Consider the following 16,174-nt stretch of genomic DNA (forward strand, 5'->3'; position numbering starts at 1 on the left):
TCTCATTCTCTCATTCTCTCATTCTCTCACTCTCTCACTCGCTCACTCTCTCACTCTCATTCTCTCATTCTCTCATTCTCTCACTCTCTCATTCGCTCACTCTCTCACTCTCTCACTCTCTAATTCTCTCACTCGCTCACTCTCTCACTCTGTGACTCCCTCACTCTCTCACTCTCTCATTCTCTCATTCTCTCACTCGCTCACTCTCTCACTCTCATTCTCTCATTCTCTCACTCGCTCACTCTCTCACTCTCTCACTCTCTCATTCTCTCATTCGCTCACTCTCTAACTCTCTCACTCTCTCACTCTCTCACTCTCTCACTCTGTGACACTCTCACTCTCTCACTCTCTCATTCGCTCACTCTCTCACTCTCTCACTCTCATTCTCTCATTCTCTCACTCGCTCACTCTCTCACTCTCTCACTCTCTCACTCTCTCATTCTCTCATTCTCTCATTCTCTCATTCTCTCACTCTCTCACTCTCTCACTCGCTCACTCTCTCACTCTCTCACTCTCTCATTCTCTCATTCTCTCATTCTCTCACTCTCTCACTCGCTCACTCTCTCACTCTCATTCTCTCATTCTCTCATTCTCTCACTCTCTCATTCGCTCACTCTCTCACTCTCTCACTCTCTAATTCTCTCACTCGCTCACCCTCGCACTCTCACTCTCTCATTCTCTCATTCGATCACTCTCTCACTCTCTCACTCTCTCACTCTCTCATTCTCTCATTCTCTCATTCTCTCATTCTCTCATTCGCTCACTCTCTCACTCTCTCATTCTCTCACTCTCTCACTCTCTCACTCTCTCACTCTGTGACACTCTCACTCTCTCACTCTCTCATTCTCTCATTCTCTCACTCGCTCACTCTCTCACTCTCTCACTCTCTCACTCTCTCACTCTCTCATTCTCTCATTCGCTCACTCTCTCACTCACTCACTCTCTCACTCTCTCACTCTCTCATTCTCTCATTCGCTCACTCTCTCACTCTCTCATTCTCTCACTCTCTCATTCTCTCATTCTCTCACTCTCTCACTCTCTCACTCTCTCATTCTCTCATTGGCTCACTCTCTCACTCTCTCACTCTCTCACTCTCTCATTCTCTCAGTCTCTCATTCTCTCACTCGCTCACTCTCTCACTCTCTCACTCTCTCACTCTCTCATTCTCTCATTCTCTCATTCTCTCACTCTGTCACTCTCTCACTCTCTCACTCTCTCACTCTCTCATTCTCTCATTCGCTCACTCTCTCACTCTCTCACTCTCTCACTCTGTGACTCTCTCACTCTCTCATTCTCTCATTCTCTCACTCTCTCACTCTCTCACTCTCTCACTCTCTCACTCTCTCATTCTCTCATTCTCTCACTCGCTCACTCTCTCACTCTCTAACTCTCTCATTCTCTCATTCTCTCACTCTCTCACTCTCTCATTCTCTCATTCTCTCACTCTCTCATTCGCTCACTCTCTCACTCTCTCATTCTCTCATTCTCTCACTCGCTCACTCTCTCACTCTCTCATTCTCTCATTCTCTCATTCTCTCACTCGCTCACTCTCTCACTCTCTCACTCTCATTCTCTCATTCTCTCACTCGCTCACTCTCTCACTCTCTCACTCTCTCACTCTCTCATTCTCTCATTCTCTCACTCTCTCACTCTCTCATTCTCTCATTCTCTCACTCTCTCACTCTCTCACTCTCTCACTCTGTGACTCCCTCACTCTCTCACTCTCTCACTCTCTCACTCTGTGACTCTCTCACTCTCTCATTTTCTCATTCTCTCACTCTCTCACTCTCTCATTCTCTCACTCTCTCACTCTCTCACTCTCTCACTCTCTCACTCTGTGACTCCCTCACTCTCTCACTCTCTCATTCTCTCATTCTCTCACTCGCTCACTCTCTCACTCTCATTCTCTCATTCTCTCACTCGCTCACTCTCTCACTCTCTCACTCTCTCATTCTCTCATTCGCTCACTCTCTAACTCTCTCACTCTCTCACTCTCTCATTCTCTCATTCTCTCACTCTGTGACACTCTCTCACTCTCTCACTCTCTCATTCTCTCATTCGCTCACTCTCTCACTCTCTCACTCTCTCATTCTCTCATTCTCTCACTCGCTCACTCTCTCACTCTCTCACTCTCTCACTCTCTCATTCTCTCATTCTCTCATTCTCTCATTCTCTCACTCTCTCACTCTCTCACTCGCTCACTCTCTCACTCTCTCACTCTCTCATTCTCTCATTCTCTCACTCTCTCACTCTCATTCTCTCATTCTCTCATTCTCTCACTCGCTCACTCTCTCACTCTCTCACTCTCTCACTCTGTGACTCCCTCACTCTCTCACTCTCTCATTCTCTCATTCTCTCACTCGCTCACTCTCTCACTCTCATTCTCTCATTCTCTCACTCGCTCACTCTCTCACTCTCTCATTCTCTCATTCGCTCACTCTCTAACTCTCTAACTCTCTCACTCTCTCACTCTCTCACTCTCTCACTCTCTCACTCTGTGACACTCTCACTCTCTCACTCTCTCATTCTCTCATTCGCTCACTCTCTCACTCTCTCACTCTCTCACTCTCATTCTCTCATTCTCTCACTCGCTCACTCTCTCACTCTCTCACTCTCTCACTCTATCATTCTCTCATTCTCTCATTCTCTCACTCTCTCACTCTCTCACTCTCTCACTCGCTCACTCTCTCACTCTCTCACTCTCTCACTCTCTCATTCTCTCATTCTCTCATTCTCTCATTCTCTCATTCTCTCATTCTCTCATTCTCTCACTCTCTCACTCTCTCACTCGCTCACTCTCTCACTCTCTCACTCTCTCATTCTCTCATTCTCTCATTCTCTCATTCTCTCACTCTCTCACTCGCTCACTCTCTCACTCTCATTCTCTCACTCTCTCATTCGCTCACTCTCTCACTCTCTCACTCTCTAATTCTCTCACTCGCTCACTCTCTCACTCTCTCATTCTCTCATTCTCTCATTCGCTCACTCGCTCACTCGCTCACTCTCTCATTCCCTCATTCTCTCACTCGCTCACTCTCTCATTCTCTCATTCTCTCACTCTCTCTCTCCATCACTCTCATTCTCTCATTCTCTCACTCGCTCACTCTCTCACTCTCTCACTCTCTCACTCTCTCAATCTCTCACTCTCTCACTCTCTCACTCTCTCACTCTCTCAATCTCTCATTCGCTCACTCTCTCACTCTCTCACTCTCTCATTCTCTCATTCTCTCACTCGCTCACTCTCTCACTCTCTCACTCTCTCATTCTCTCATTCTCTCACTCGCTCACTCTCTCACTCTCTCTCTCCATCACTCTCTCACTCTCTCACTCGCTCAAACTCTCTCTCTCTCTCTCTCTCCCCATCACTCTCTCACTCTCAACCTCTCTCTCTCCATCACGCTCTCACTCTCTCTCCCTCTCTCATGGTGGTTAGCATACATCGATCAATGTTCTGTTGGTTCGATCGATTAAAACAACTTTCTTTTCGTGAATGCTCTGCACACTCGTCATCTACCAGCGTGTCGGTATAAGAGGATAACACGTTTAAACCAAAATACTTTTCTGTCGCCACAAAGTTGCAATGCGACAGAAAAATAAAACATGTACTTGGTGAGTCTTTGTTCATGTCTTTGGCAGGAAGTGCTAACAAATTTAGAGCATAAACTGCCATTGGGAACAGAAATTTTCATTTCTTGTGAACACCTCTTTTCCCACCAGACATTCAACCTCACACTAATCACTTTCTTCGTTTTCCCTTTCTTTGCAGTTTTCCTAAATACTTTCCCGAATTTATTTTCGCAATCTGGAGTCCATATCCAGGATGTTATCGTTAACTCTATATATCACATCACATGGCCTGAGAATCACAGCAGTTCATTTCTGATGGCAATGACAACTGCGCGTTAGTCGTGTTTGTGGATTTTGACTCTGCTCTTTAAGTGGTGAGGCAAATTTTATTTGTGTTAATTGAATGTTTCTTCACTGGTGAGAAACATGCTGTTTCTGCAGTCTGCAAATTGTGTATCTGCAAATTGTGTATCTGCAAATTGTGTATCTGCAAATTGTGTATCTGCAAATTGTGTATCTGCAAATTGTGTATTTGCAAATTGTGTATCTGCAAATTGTGTATCTGCAAATTGTGTATCTGAAAATTGTGTATCTGCAAATTGTGTTTCTGCAAATTGTGTATCTGCAAATTGTGTATCTGCAAATTGTGTATCTGCAAATTGTGTATCTGCAAATTGTGTATCTACAAATTGTGTATCTGCAAATTGTGTATCTGCAAATTGTGTATTTGCAAATTGTGTATCTGCAAATTGTGTATCTGCAAATTGTGTATCTCCAAATTTTGTATCCGCAAATCTTGTATCTGCAAATTGTGTATCTGCAAATTGTGTATCTGCAAATTGTGTATCTGCAAATTGTGTATCTGCAAATTGTGTATCTGCAAATTGTGTATCTGCAAATTGTGTATCTGCAAATTGTGTATCTGCAAATTGTGCATCTGCAAATTGTGCATCTGCAAATTGTGCATCTGCAAATTGTGCATCTGCAAATTGTGCATCTGCAAATTGTGCATCTGCAAATTGTGCATCTGCAAATTGTGTATCTGCAAATCGTGTATCTGCAAATTGTGTATCTGCAAATTGTGCATCTGCAAATTGTGCATCTGCAAATTGTGCATCTGCAAATTGTGCATCTGCAAATTGTGTATCTGCAAATCGTGTATCTGCAAATTGTGCATCTGCAAATTGTGCATCTGCAAATTGTGTATCTGCAAATCGTGTATCTGCAAATCGTGCATCTGCAAATTGTGCATCTGCAAATTGTGCATCTGCAAATTGTGCATCTGCAAATTGTGCATCTGCAAATTGTGCATCTGCAAATTGTGCATCTGCAAATTGTGCATCTGCAAATTGTGTATCTGCAAATCGTGTATCTGCAAATTGTGCATCTGCAAATTGTGTATTTGCAAAGCAACAATATTGCTCATGGACCAATCTCAGACATATTCACAAGGGCAAGGATAGTATGAAGAGTCTGATAAAGTTACACAAACGTTCCAAACAATCATTGTTATTGAGAACATGGTGATCTTTGGACTTCAACACTCCTTTTGTATGCAGACTGTGCTGTGAGTGCACGCTGTGCTCGTCGACTCATTGTGAAGTACACAGTGGGACGTCAACATCTTCAACACTAATGCTGGCAAACGTGACCATGACTTGATCTGTAAACTGTTTCAAAAGAAGAGGAGAAGCAGATACTCGAAGCAACTTTAATTTAGCTATCAACCCAAAAATGAAGTTGGTCGCCCAAGTTGATGCAGACTTTTTTAGTGTCGAGAATTAAAATAATCGTTAAATGTAGAAATTTTGTGCAATGATTTCTACCCTGAACTCATGTGACCACGATAATAGAGCTCCTGGAATACTAACAGAGGGGGGTTATTTATTGAACAAGATTGTGACGTGTAATAAGATCTGGACCCATAATATCACACCAGCCAAAGGTTTGAGTTAGAGTAGGTCACAGGCCTTCTTGGTCCCCACCACAAGACTAAGTTTTTTTTTGTTTTCTTTTTACAAGATCGAGGCTCGTGTAGGAGCTAACATCAATCACAAAAAACAACAACAAACGGACACACAAAACATACAAAAAAGAGAGCGGGAGACAAGATGGGGAGGGAGAGGGAAGCACACAAGTACAACAACAGAGAACAGCGACAACGGGAGATCTGTGGGAAGGAGAGGGCTTGGGGGGAGGAGGCAAGGGAAGGTGGGGGGGGGGGGGGGGTTTAAGTATAAAACACATGGACACTGCTGGAACTTCCAGGAAGGAAAAAGTCGTTATTTCCAAAAAAATAAGTGGATTTGGGGTGAATTCACGGGGGGAGAAGAGAACAAGGTTTTGGATGGGGAAGATAAGAGATTGTGGTGAACAGCTGTTTTAAAGACCTGGAGGGAGGAGTGGGATTGAAGAGAGTGGGGGAGTTTGTTCCAGAGGCGGGAGAAAAGAGGAATGAAGGAGTGAAGGTGAGCAGAGAGTCTGGATTTTGGCAGTTTAACCATAAGAGGGTTGCAGGCAGATCTTGTGCGACCTGTAGGAATATTTGGGGGACAGAGCCCAGAGAGAGCTGGGGGAGCAAGGCCGGAGAGGAGTCGGTAGAAGACGGAAAGACCACCAACCTGCCTGCGGTGAGTGAGTGAAAGGCCCTCGGAGTTAGCTTCATCGCGGGAGATTCCAATGGTTCTGAAAGCTTTGGTTTCAACAGTGTGAAGCCGAGCCAGGTGGGAGGCAGGAGCACCGGCCCAAAGTTAAGGTACAAACATTAGCTGGAAGTTTTATGGTCATGTTGTCATGAGGCCCAAACAGTTCAATTCATGTGGAAGGAAAACTATTAGTGCACATTACTACTATCATGGCTTGTTACGTAATAATGTTACGTAAATTCTCTTTTATCACAAACACAAACAGATAGTTTATATCTTTATTTCTAGCAGTGCTTTGATCTTATCCAATGCAATGTGCTATCACTGATGCGTTGTATGAAGTCAAGGAAGCATGTGCTCACCTCATGCATATCGTGCCCAACAATGTGAGATTTATAGAATCAGATAATAAATCTTAGTCAGAATTTTGCATAACAAACTATAAAGCATTCTTATTTCTTGGTGATGATGCTTAAAGGCAGAAATAGGAAGTGAGCTTGTAAGATCATGCACTTTGGCCTTTGGGCCAAGACGCACATGCATATTGTAATGGTGGCGGGTCTTTAAGACAAACGCGCCTGACAGGTGGGGGAGGGACCAGAGGTCCCCGCTTCCGCCCGTTAATTGTGGCGCGAGTCAGCAGTTAAAACCACATGACCGTGGTGAATCGGCTTGTCAGAAGTGGTCGGGCAAACCGTTGCAGGAAATTCACTTTTTATGACTTTAATTGTGCGAAACCAATTTACCCAACTGACAGTTTTATATGGTAATCCTCTACGTGCTACTGAGTTCCCTTTCCCTGCTGACCACACAAGTTCTCATTTATAAGTCGGATTTATTATCAATACGGTGAAGAAGAAGAAGAAGAAGAAGAAGAAGGAACACAACCACACAAGTGATAAAACCAGACGGTAGCCATTGAATAATAAATAAGCCCATGTGCTCACAGTACCTCAATGGCTTAATGATGAAACTTACTAATGCAGGGTGACGAAATGGACAGAGTGAGGGATTCCGTAGCGCTGCGCGGCACCACCTGCGCTATGCGAGGCCACCAAAGAGTGAGGCAGCACCAAGAACGGGATGCCAGAAACAAGAAGCCATGTAGCTCTCATTCTTCATTAACAGACTCGCTCGTGTAGCTCAAGTTCCTCTTTAAAGGACTCACTTATGTAGCTCACGCTTCTCCTTATGAGACTCACCAACTCTGTCTCTGTGCAGCTTGCACTTGGGGTTTTTATTTGTTCTGGTCGGGTGTGCCCTGACCCTCTTTGTACTTACTGACTGGACACCTGTGGTGTCGCACCTGGAAGGGAGTGGGAGAGGGGAGAGGGGGGAGGGGGGGGGGGGGAGGGAGCGTTATCTCAGTTATTTTCCCAACATGTGATAGAACCCCTTATAAATACGCATTTTTGGCCTTAAGGTTGGGATGTACGTATAAGGTTTGGTCAGGGTTTACCATGTACTTTTGTCTTGTGCTGATTATTATTATTATTATTATTATTATTATTATTTTTTTTGTATAGAAGATGGAGGCTCGTGTAAGAGCTAACATTAATGACAAAAATAATAATAATAACGGACACATAAGATATAATAAAGGGAGCGGGAGACAAATGGAGAGAGAGGGAGAAGCACACAAGTACAACATTTGAGAGCAGTGACATCGGGAGATCTGTGGGAGGGAGAGGGCTTGGGGGGAGGAGGCGTGGGAAGGGGGGTGGGGGGTGGGAAAGGTAAAAAACACATGGACACTGCTCGGACTTCCAGGAAAGAAGTCGGTATTTCAGTAAAGTGTATCTGGGGTGAATTAACGGGGGTAGAAAAGATCATGGTTTTGGATGGGCGAAGATAAGAGATGGTGGTGAACAGCTGTTTGAAAGACCTGGAGGGAGGAGTGGGATTGAAGGGAGTGTGGGAGTTTGTTTCAGAGGCGGGAGAAAAGAGGAATGAAGGCGTGAAGCCTTATTTTTTTTTGCCTTATCTTTGATTTAAAAAGGCATTTTACAACAGGGAAACAGAAATTTAGTTTATAAATTTCATTTTGTCCTCAGGCTCGAAGTGCTGAAAAAAGTTTTTGCCCGGCCTTGCGTACACCATGTACTTTAATCTTTTCTTCTTCAGGCATCAGGTGTGTATGTTTCAATTTGTCATCCTGTTGTGTTTATCCCCATTCTTTTTGAAAACAAAACAAAACAGGGGGATATTGTAATCTGCTCCATCTCATCTGTCCGTCTGTCTGTCTGTCTGCACATCCATCAAGCTATCTCCACCTAAATGGTTGTGCGGAAATTCACCAAACTTTGTCATGATCACCACACAGCAAGAAGGTGCGAGGGAGTATCATTTTGGTCACACCTCCTATGGCCCAGGGGTGGGGTCAAAGGTTAAAATACCAAAAAATACAATTACGGGCACATTTTTAAACATTGACATTTGTTAATGAAACTTTGGATATGCAATCAACATGAGGGGACGCATGAAATATTTAACGATTTGTTGTATTTTATCTCCGGTTCGTGACCTAGGGGTGGGACATAAGGTCAAATGGGTCAAACTATAAGATTTGTATTAACTCAATATTTGATATTGGGTCGATCTTGGTGGAACCTTTTTGCAATCTTTCAACTTTGCTTCGCGTGGGAAGCGGAGGGATCTAGGATGGCGTGCCATCGATTTCGCTCCGAGTTTATTTTTGTATTCTTTTATATAAAGCCGTTTCTCAAATGTGCAACATGTCCAAAACCCAATGCTTAAACGCTGAGCTTGCACCTTTGGAGTTGTCATTGGAGAGATCTCTTTCAGTTTTGCTGATGTTTTCTCCCGTCTGATTGGTCTTTTATTGACTGTTCAATCGGATTTATTTTTAAAACAGAAATCGAGGCTCATGAAAGAGTTGAATGAAAAAGTTAAAGTAGGATGAGAGATCAACACACCAACAACAAGGGCAGAAAAATCTCTCTTAATAAGGGTCTTTTATTTTTATTTTTACCTTTTGAGTCTTTTCTACTTTCAAAAGCGAAGATTTTTCAAGTATATTGGTTGGTCTTGTGCTGTTTGATCTTCACTAAACTTTACCAGATGGTAGAGTTGGTCATAAGGAAGAAGCCTGTTTATTTTGAGGTCAAAGGTCATCTTGAGGTCAAGTTTATAAAATTGCCATTTTAAATCTGATTTACTTGAAAATTGAACATCATTTGCATATTGACTCATCCCGGTGTGTACCCCGGTTTAGAATAGGTACACCGTATCCCTGCGCATCGTGAGAGGTGACTAAGGTTTGGCGTCAGGAAGAGCATCCGGCCATAAAAACATTGCCTCAAACAGGGAACCATGATTGTCGTGGGGACCGCAAGGCTAACCCCCGCTCTAGTGGGGAAAATGGCCTTAAAACGATCATTCATTCATATTTGCATATTGACTCACTAAATTGGTAAACCAATTATTTTTGAGGCAAAAGGACAAAGGTCAACTCAAGGTCAAACTTCCAAAATCATCAATTTTCATCTGAAAAACCATCAATTTTCATCCGATTGACTTAAGAATTGAACATCATTTGCATATTGACTCACTAAATTGGTAAACCAACTATTTTTTAGGTCAAAAGGCCAAAGGTCAACTCAAGGTCAAGCTTCCAAAATCATAAATTTTCATCTGAAAAACCATCAATTTTCATCCGATTGACTTAAGAATTGAACATCATTTGCATATTGACTCACTAAATTGGTAAACCAACTATTTTTGAGGTCAAAGGTCAACTCAAAGTCAAACTCCCAAAACCATGAGTTTTCATCTGAAAAATTAGAAATTTTCATCTTATTAACTTGAAAATTGAACAGCATTTGCATAGTGCCTCACTGAATTAGTAAACCAATTATTTTTAAGGTCAAAAGGTCAAAGATCAACTCAATAAATCAAACTTATAATATCATTTTTCATCTGAAAAATCATCAATTTTAATCCGATTGACCTGAGCTTTCATTAAGATTGTCAATTTTAATAGTGATTAAATCGACAATTTGATGTATCCATGGCAACTTTTTTTTTGGGGGGGAGGGGTGGATTTCGCAAGTATCCTGCTCTGCAGGACGTCTTCTTTTCTTTTTTTTTATCCTTTAGTCTTTTGTTTTTACTTTTGCTGATGTTTGTCTTTTTCTCCTTCTTTTTACCATTATTCTCTCCTTTATATTTTTTGCTCATTGTTTGATGAAGGATTGTAAAAATGTTTGTTACACCTCACTGTTGTGTTGGCTATTGATCTTGTTGATGAATTCTTGAAAGTATTGTTATGATTTTATGCATATGTTTGTTTTTCTTTTCACACATAGTGTTGTATTTCGGTTTAAATAGTCAGTGAGATGACATTCATCCATGTTTTTCTCTTTTGTTTTCTTTTCTTCTGTCTCATCCCCTTTCCATCCAGTGTTCTCGTGTCCTGGATCAGTTCAGCGGGTCCTTTCTGCTCGGCCTCTTGCTCGCCGAGCTCATCGTGCTGGTGCCTGGTGCCACGATACCCTACGCCCTTCTGGAGCCATATTTTCCCTTGCTTGGCAACCGTACCGCACAGACACGCTCTCCGAATTCTCTTCTCTCTCCGACTTTCTTGCGGGTCATGCCACAACTACCTACAAGCTTCCACATCGTGTAGATGGAACGGGGTTCGTCGTGTATGATGGTGCGGCGTATTTCAACCGTGAACGCACGCGGAATATACTCAAGTTTGACCTCCACACTCGGGTGAAGAGTGGGGAGGCAATCATTCCAGATGCAAACTACCATGACACATCTCCATATAGATGGGGTGGAAAGAGCGACCTGGACCTCTCTGCAGATGAGTCTGGTCTTTGGGTTGTTTATGCAACTGAACGTAACCATGGGCGGGTTGTCGTATCTAAAATCAATCCATATACGCTTCGAGTGGAAGGCACCTGGGACACGGTCTACGACAAGCGTTCAGCAGCAAATGCTTTTCTTGTCTGCGGAGTTTTGTATGTGCTTCGTGCAGACTACGAGGTGTCGGAAGGCTATGGAGGACGTGGTGCCACAGGAAGCTTCGGTGCAGAAGATCGTATCGACTTCATGTTTAGCACCCACCTAGGAGCTGGTGCAACTGTACATATCCCCTTCCCAAATCCATATCGATTTATCACGTCAGTGAGCTACAATCCCCAGGATGGTCATCTTTACGTGTGGAACAACTACCACGTTCTACGATATGAGATCGAGTTTGGGCCTCTGGAAACTGGGATACGTAAGATAATTATTTGATTTTCTGGCACTTTGTTTTTCTTTTTCAACTTGTTTTTCTCATCACAATCCTCTTCAAGCCTCACATTAGTGGCCCTTTCCTTAATTGGTTTTCAACTTATTAATCTATAATCTACTATATAAGAGGGATGTCTGTCTGTCTGTGTTGCCATTTTTCTCAGAGATGGCTGAACTGATCTTCGTCAAACTTTCAGAGGTTCATCAGTGAGTGTCTGGGAGTGTTTTAGCCCAAAAAAAAAATTATGGAAAAAAAAAAAAGATCGTTTTTTTGGAGTTAAAAAAAACCGCTCGATAGTGCCTAAGCCTTTTAAATTAATGACAGTGATATACAAATACACATTTGCATAAATAAATACAAAACAATCACCAGACATTTGAATACAAATAAATCAAACAATTCCAGAAGTGTACGAAGTTGGTAGTACGGCTTCTTCTTCTTCCTGATCGGCATCACAGCTAACTCAGAAACATGATGAACGCCACATTCACCCACCAGCATATATATGAATCCCCTCTCCCCTCCGTCCCCCCCGTTTTCCCCCTCACCCCTTCCTCCCCCTTCCTCCCCCCTCCTCCCTTCCCCCCTCCCCCTTTCCCCCCCTCCCTCCCCCTTCCACGCACCCCTCCCCCTCCCCCCCCATCCCCCCCTTCTTCCCATAATACAGAATAGGCAAAGCATTGAAGGTTGCACATCTATCATCAAGCAATACATATTGAAAGCCAGCCAGCATTTTCCAGAACATAATAACATAGGATGGTTTTATAGGACTGTGTGGATAAGATAAAGTGGAGCAGAAATAGAGGAATAGGATTTGTTGTGTGGAAGCAAGGACTCATTTATTTATCACGGATACTGCATTATGTGCGTCATAGTATTCACAGTCCAAGGGGAGCTTCTGACAACTGTGTTTCTGTTTCATGTAAATATATAGTTGAAATTAATAGGACATGTTTTTTTTGTGTATGCAGTGGGGTTCTTATTCAGACATATGGTCGGGAAAACTAGAACGGCACTCGGTAGAGCACATACCTCCACCGAGCCGAACAGTTTGCGTCGTGTACCCCACTAATAAGCCAGATCTGGATTTGGACCTTTACCAAAATCTAGTCGGCTTGTTCTTGTCACCTAACCAACTCATTCACAAAGTTTCGTCCGAATCCGTCCACAACCTCTTGAGATATCGTGCTACGCATCGTTTTTGGCCCCATTTTTTAATGGTGAAGAATCGCTTTAAAAATCATCGGATTCGTATTCGGATCTTCACCAAAAATGAACCAATTCGTCCTTGTCACAAACCCAACCTGCCCGTCCAATTTCATTTAAATCCATTAATAACTTTTTGAGATATCCTGCTCACAGACAGACAGACAGACAGACAGGGTTGAAACCATAACCGTTGTCCACATCCGGTGGCAGGGGGTAATTGGGATCAAGTATGGAAACAGAGCAGACACGGACAGAAACATTTAGCCTTTCCCATACTAGGCCTCAGGTGCAAAATAACGAAAGGTTTCATTCATGTTGTTGAACAGTATAACAAACAGGATTACGTTGTGTTTCCCTTGCGTTTTACCTTTCCTGCAGACATCGAGCTTACGCCAGCCTAAGCACACAGCGGTCCATCTTTATTTGGTTTTACGGCACAGAAAATGGAAATCACTACTTTGGCACATCTTAATTCTTTCTCTCATGGTATCATAAATATTGCTGGACACCACAACTTCTGGATAACTTCAGCACTCTTTCCAACATTGATTATAATACACAAACTAGTTTTGGAATCCGTCCATAAATTTTTGAGATATCCTGCTATATGTTGGTTTTAGCCCATTCACTCAATGGTGAAAAATCGCTTTAAAATTTCTCTAATCCGCATCCGGATTCGAATATTCAACAAAATCTAGTGTGTGTGTGTGTGTGTGTGTGTGTGTGTGTGTGTGTGTGTGTGTGTGTGTGTGTGTGTGTGTGTGTGTGTGTGTGTGTGTGTGTGTGTGTGTGTGTGTGTGTGTGTGTGTGTGTGTGTGTGTGTGTGTGTGTGTGTGTGTGTGTGTGTGTGTGTGTGTGTGTGTGTGTGTGTGTGTGTGTGTGTGTGTGTGTGTGTGTGTGTGTGTGTGTGTGTGTGTGTGTGTGCGCGCGCGCGCAAAGGTACTCGGCGCTGCCCGGGTTCCAAATACGTATGTAGAAAGTAAATGACTTGACTTATAGCAAGTTGTTATGTAGTTCATGTTGTATGTAATTATATGTACATAACATAAGAAGTTGCTATAAGTTAAGTCATTTTAGTAAAAAAAAAGAGTTGGTGATTTAGGTCCAAGTTCAATCCATTTAGGGACTATATCTCAGAACGGGTTGGTGTTGGCTTAGCCTGGTGTTGGCTTAGCGGTTAGGGTGCCGGCTTGGGATCCTAGGATCCTGGGTTCGAATCCCGGTCGATCGCTGAATTAACACCAGGGGGGTTGACTCAGCCTGTCATCCTTCCGAGGTCCGCAAATTGAGTACCAGCTTGCTGGGATGAATGATCATGCTGTGTACCCCGGTTTAGAATAGGTACACCGTATCCCTGCGCATCGTAAGAGACGACCAAGGGTTGGCGTCAGGAAGGGCATCCGGCCGTAAAAACATTGCCTCAAACAGGGAACCATGGGGCCCACAAGGCTAACCCCTGCTCTAGCGGGGAAAATGTCCTTAAAACGATCATTCATTCATTCATTCATTCATGTCAGAACGGGCCACATTTGGTGGCTTCACAAATTTTTGCCGCTGCTGGGATTGGAACACGGATCGTCTGCGTGGCAAGCAAGCACATGATCCACTGGGCCACCACCGTGGCAAGCAAGCACATGATCCACTGGGCCACCAGCGCTGCCTAGATAAAATATTAACAGACATGTGTTTTAGTCAGCAAGAGCTCTGGGGTAGACAACATTTCTTGTTCTGCCGTTTGGTGCTCTGATGAAAAGATGTGTGCTTGCCCCAACACGTGAGCATGCAACGTAGAGTTGACCATGAGAGAAACATGGACTTGTCAGTTCAACTCCAAAGAGTGTTTAGCTGAAGAGAGTTTAGAAACTCTGTTGGATAGTTGACAGCATCGTCAAGATCAACTACAGTGTCAACTGACTTGTACCATGTGGATTGGTCTGGTAGCTGTTGAATGATGGTGGCATTAATATCCTGCACAATGTCATTTTTGGGAGCAAGGATGGCACTTTCACAAAGCCACTCATGGTTTTTATAATTCTGTGAGAGGCTAGGATAAACCTTTAATAGCATTTCTTCAGATGTGTTGATGATTGTTCCACAATTTGGGGGTATTGTGACATCTCCAGTATCAGTGTCTACTGGTAGCTGACCATTGCCCAGTTGAAGCAAAACCTTAGGAAACTGGCTTGCTGAGACATCTCTATTAAGTGCAACTCTCATGTTGGTAGAAAGATGGAGTTTTTCCACTCGTCTCCAAATATAGGATTCTTTGAGGCATGCTCTCAACTCATCAGCAGGTGTACCCTTTGGAATGGCTGGTAGAGTTTGCCTGAAATCTCCAGAGAGCAAGAGTGTGACTCCACCCATGATTTTAGTGTTACCTCTGAGATCCTGAAAGGTGCGATCGAGAGCCTCAAATGCAAGTCTGTGAGACATTGTGCACTCATCCCATACTATCAGCTTGGCCTGCTTTAGAACCTGTGCCTGTCCAGATCCTTCGCCAATATTGCACACAGGACTCTCATTGTGGGCCAGGTTGAGTGGCAGCTTAAAGGCAGAATGAGCAGTCCTGCCACCTGTGAGCAAAGTTGCAGCAATTCCAGATGAGGCCACTGCCATGGCAATCTGCTGTAGTGAACGAACTTGTGCCAAAATTAAGTTGATCAAGAACGTTTAGCCTGTTCCACCAGGGGCATCGAGGAAAACAATTCCACCCGAGTCAGATGTCAACAATTGTTTGATCCTTGTATGAGCTTCTTTTTGATCTGGAACCAAGAGTGGTTCATTTTGGTGGACATACTGTTGCAGCTGTTGAATGTCATAGGTGGTTGCCTGAAGCATCTCTCGACTGAGAGTTGCAGGTTCAGTTCATACAGGAGCAGGCAGTCCACACTGTTGAAGATCCTTGCCAGCCATGGACTGTACAGTATTTTCAATGAGTACCAGTGCTTGGTTGTACATGGCAGAGGTAAACTGCAGGTTTGGGTTTTTTGACTCTTGTTGTGCTTGATACAGTATGTCTTCTGTCATGCTGTCCTGGTGATTATGCCAAAGTTGCTCAGGATTGGATGGTGAACAGGCACAGATGTTGCAAAGAGGCTCCTCATCTTACTTGGAGAATGCGAGACTGCAGCCTCTTCCAAGGTACTGTTCCAGTGTGCATCATCTTCCAAGAGACCTCTTCTCAGGCAAGCTTCACGGTATGTTGCACAGACATATCCAGCAACTGTCTTGAGATCCTGGAATGAGGTTGGACCATGAATGTTGTGCAGGAGGAGTCTGAGATAAAAGCACTCAGAGTTGCTGGGATGAACAGTGTAGACACGACCAAACACTTGACTGTATCTGATGTGAGGGTGTCCAGGGATTGTTGCACCTTGCTTTCTTGGCTGAAATGCCTTTTTCCCTTCTTGCCAGGTGTAATATCTTGGCACTTCACAGTGGAGAAGACTTCCAGCAAAGGAATCCTGTTTGCACAAATCAAAGAATG

At 43.5% G+C, this 16,174-nt stretch overlaps 1 protein-coding gene across 4 annotated transcripts in view; it reads left to right on the top strand.

The window, feature by feature from the left end:
• The window catches only part of LOC137421644 (adhesion G protein-coupled receptor L2), a 568,677-nt gene that overhangs the window by 341,493 nt on the left and 211,010 nt on the right, over positions 1 to 16,174 (top strand). For all 4 annotated transcript variants that reach the window (XR_010983380.2, XM_068107903.2, XM_068107911.2 and 1 more), the window contains one exon: positions 10,636 to 11,463. Coding sequence is in view for 3 of the 4 variants with exons in the window: in XM_068107903.2 (XP_067964004.2) it covers positions 10,636 to 11,463 (828 nt within the window). In the remaining variant the exon portion in view is untranslated. The remainder of the gene's footprint in view (positions 1 to 10,635; positions 11,464 to 16,174) is intronic.

The sequence above is a fragment of the Myxine glutinosa genome, chromosome 1, assembly GCF_964187855.1.
Source record: "Myxine glutinosa chromosome 1, kmMyxGlut1.1, whole genome shotgun sequence".
In the NCBI taxonomy this organism is placed as follows: domain Eukaryota; kingdom Metazoa; phylum Chordata; class Myxini; order Myxiniformes; family Myxinidae; genus Myxine; species Myxine glutinosa.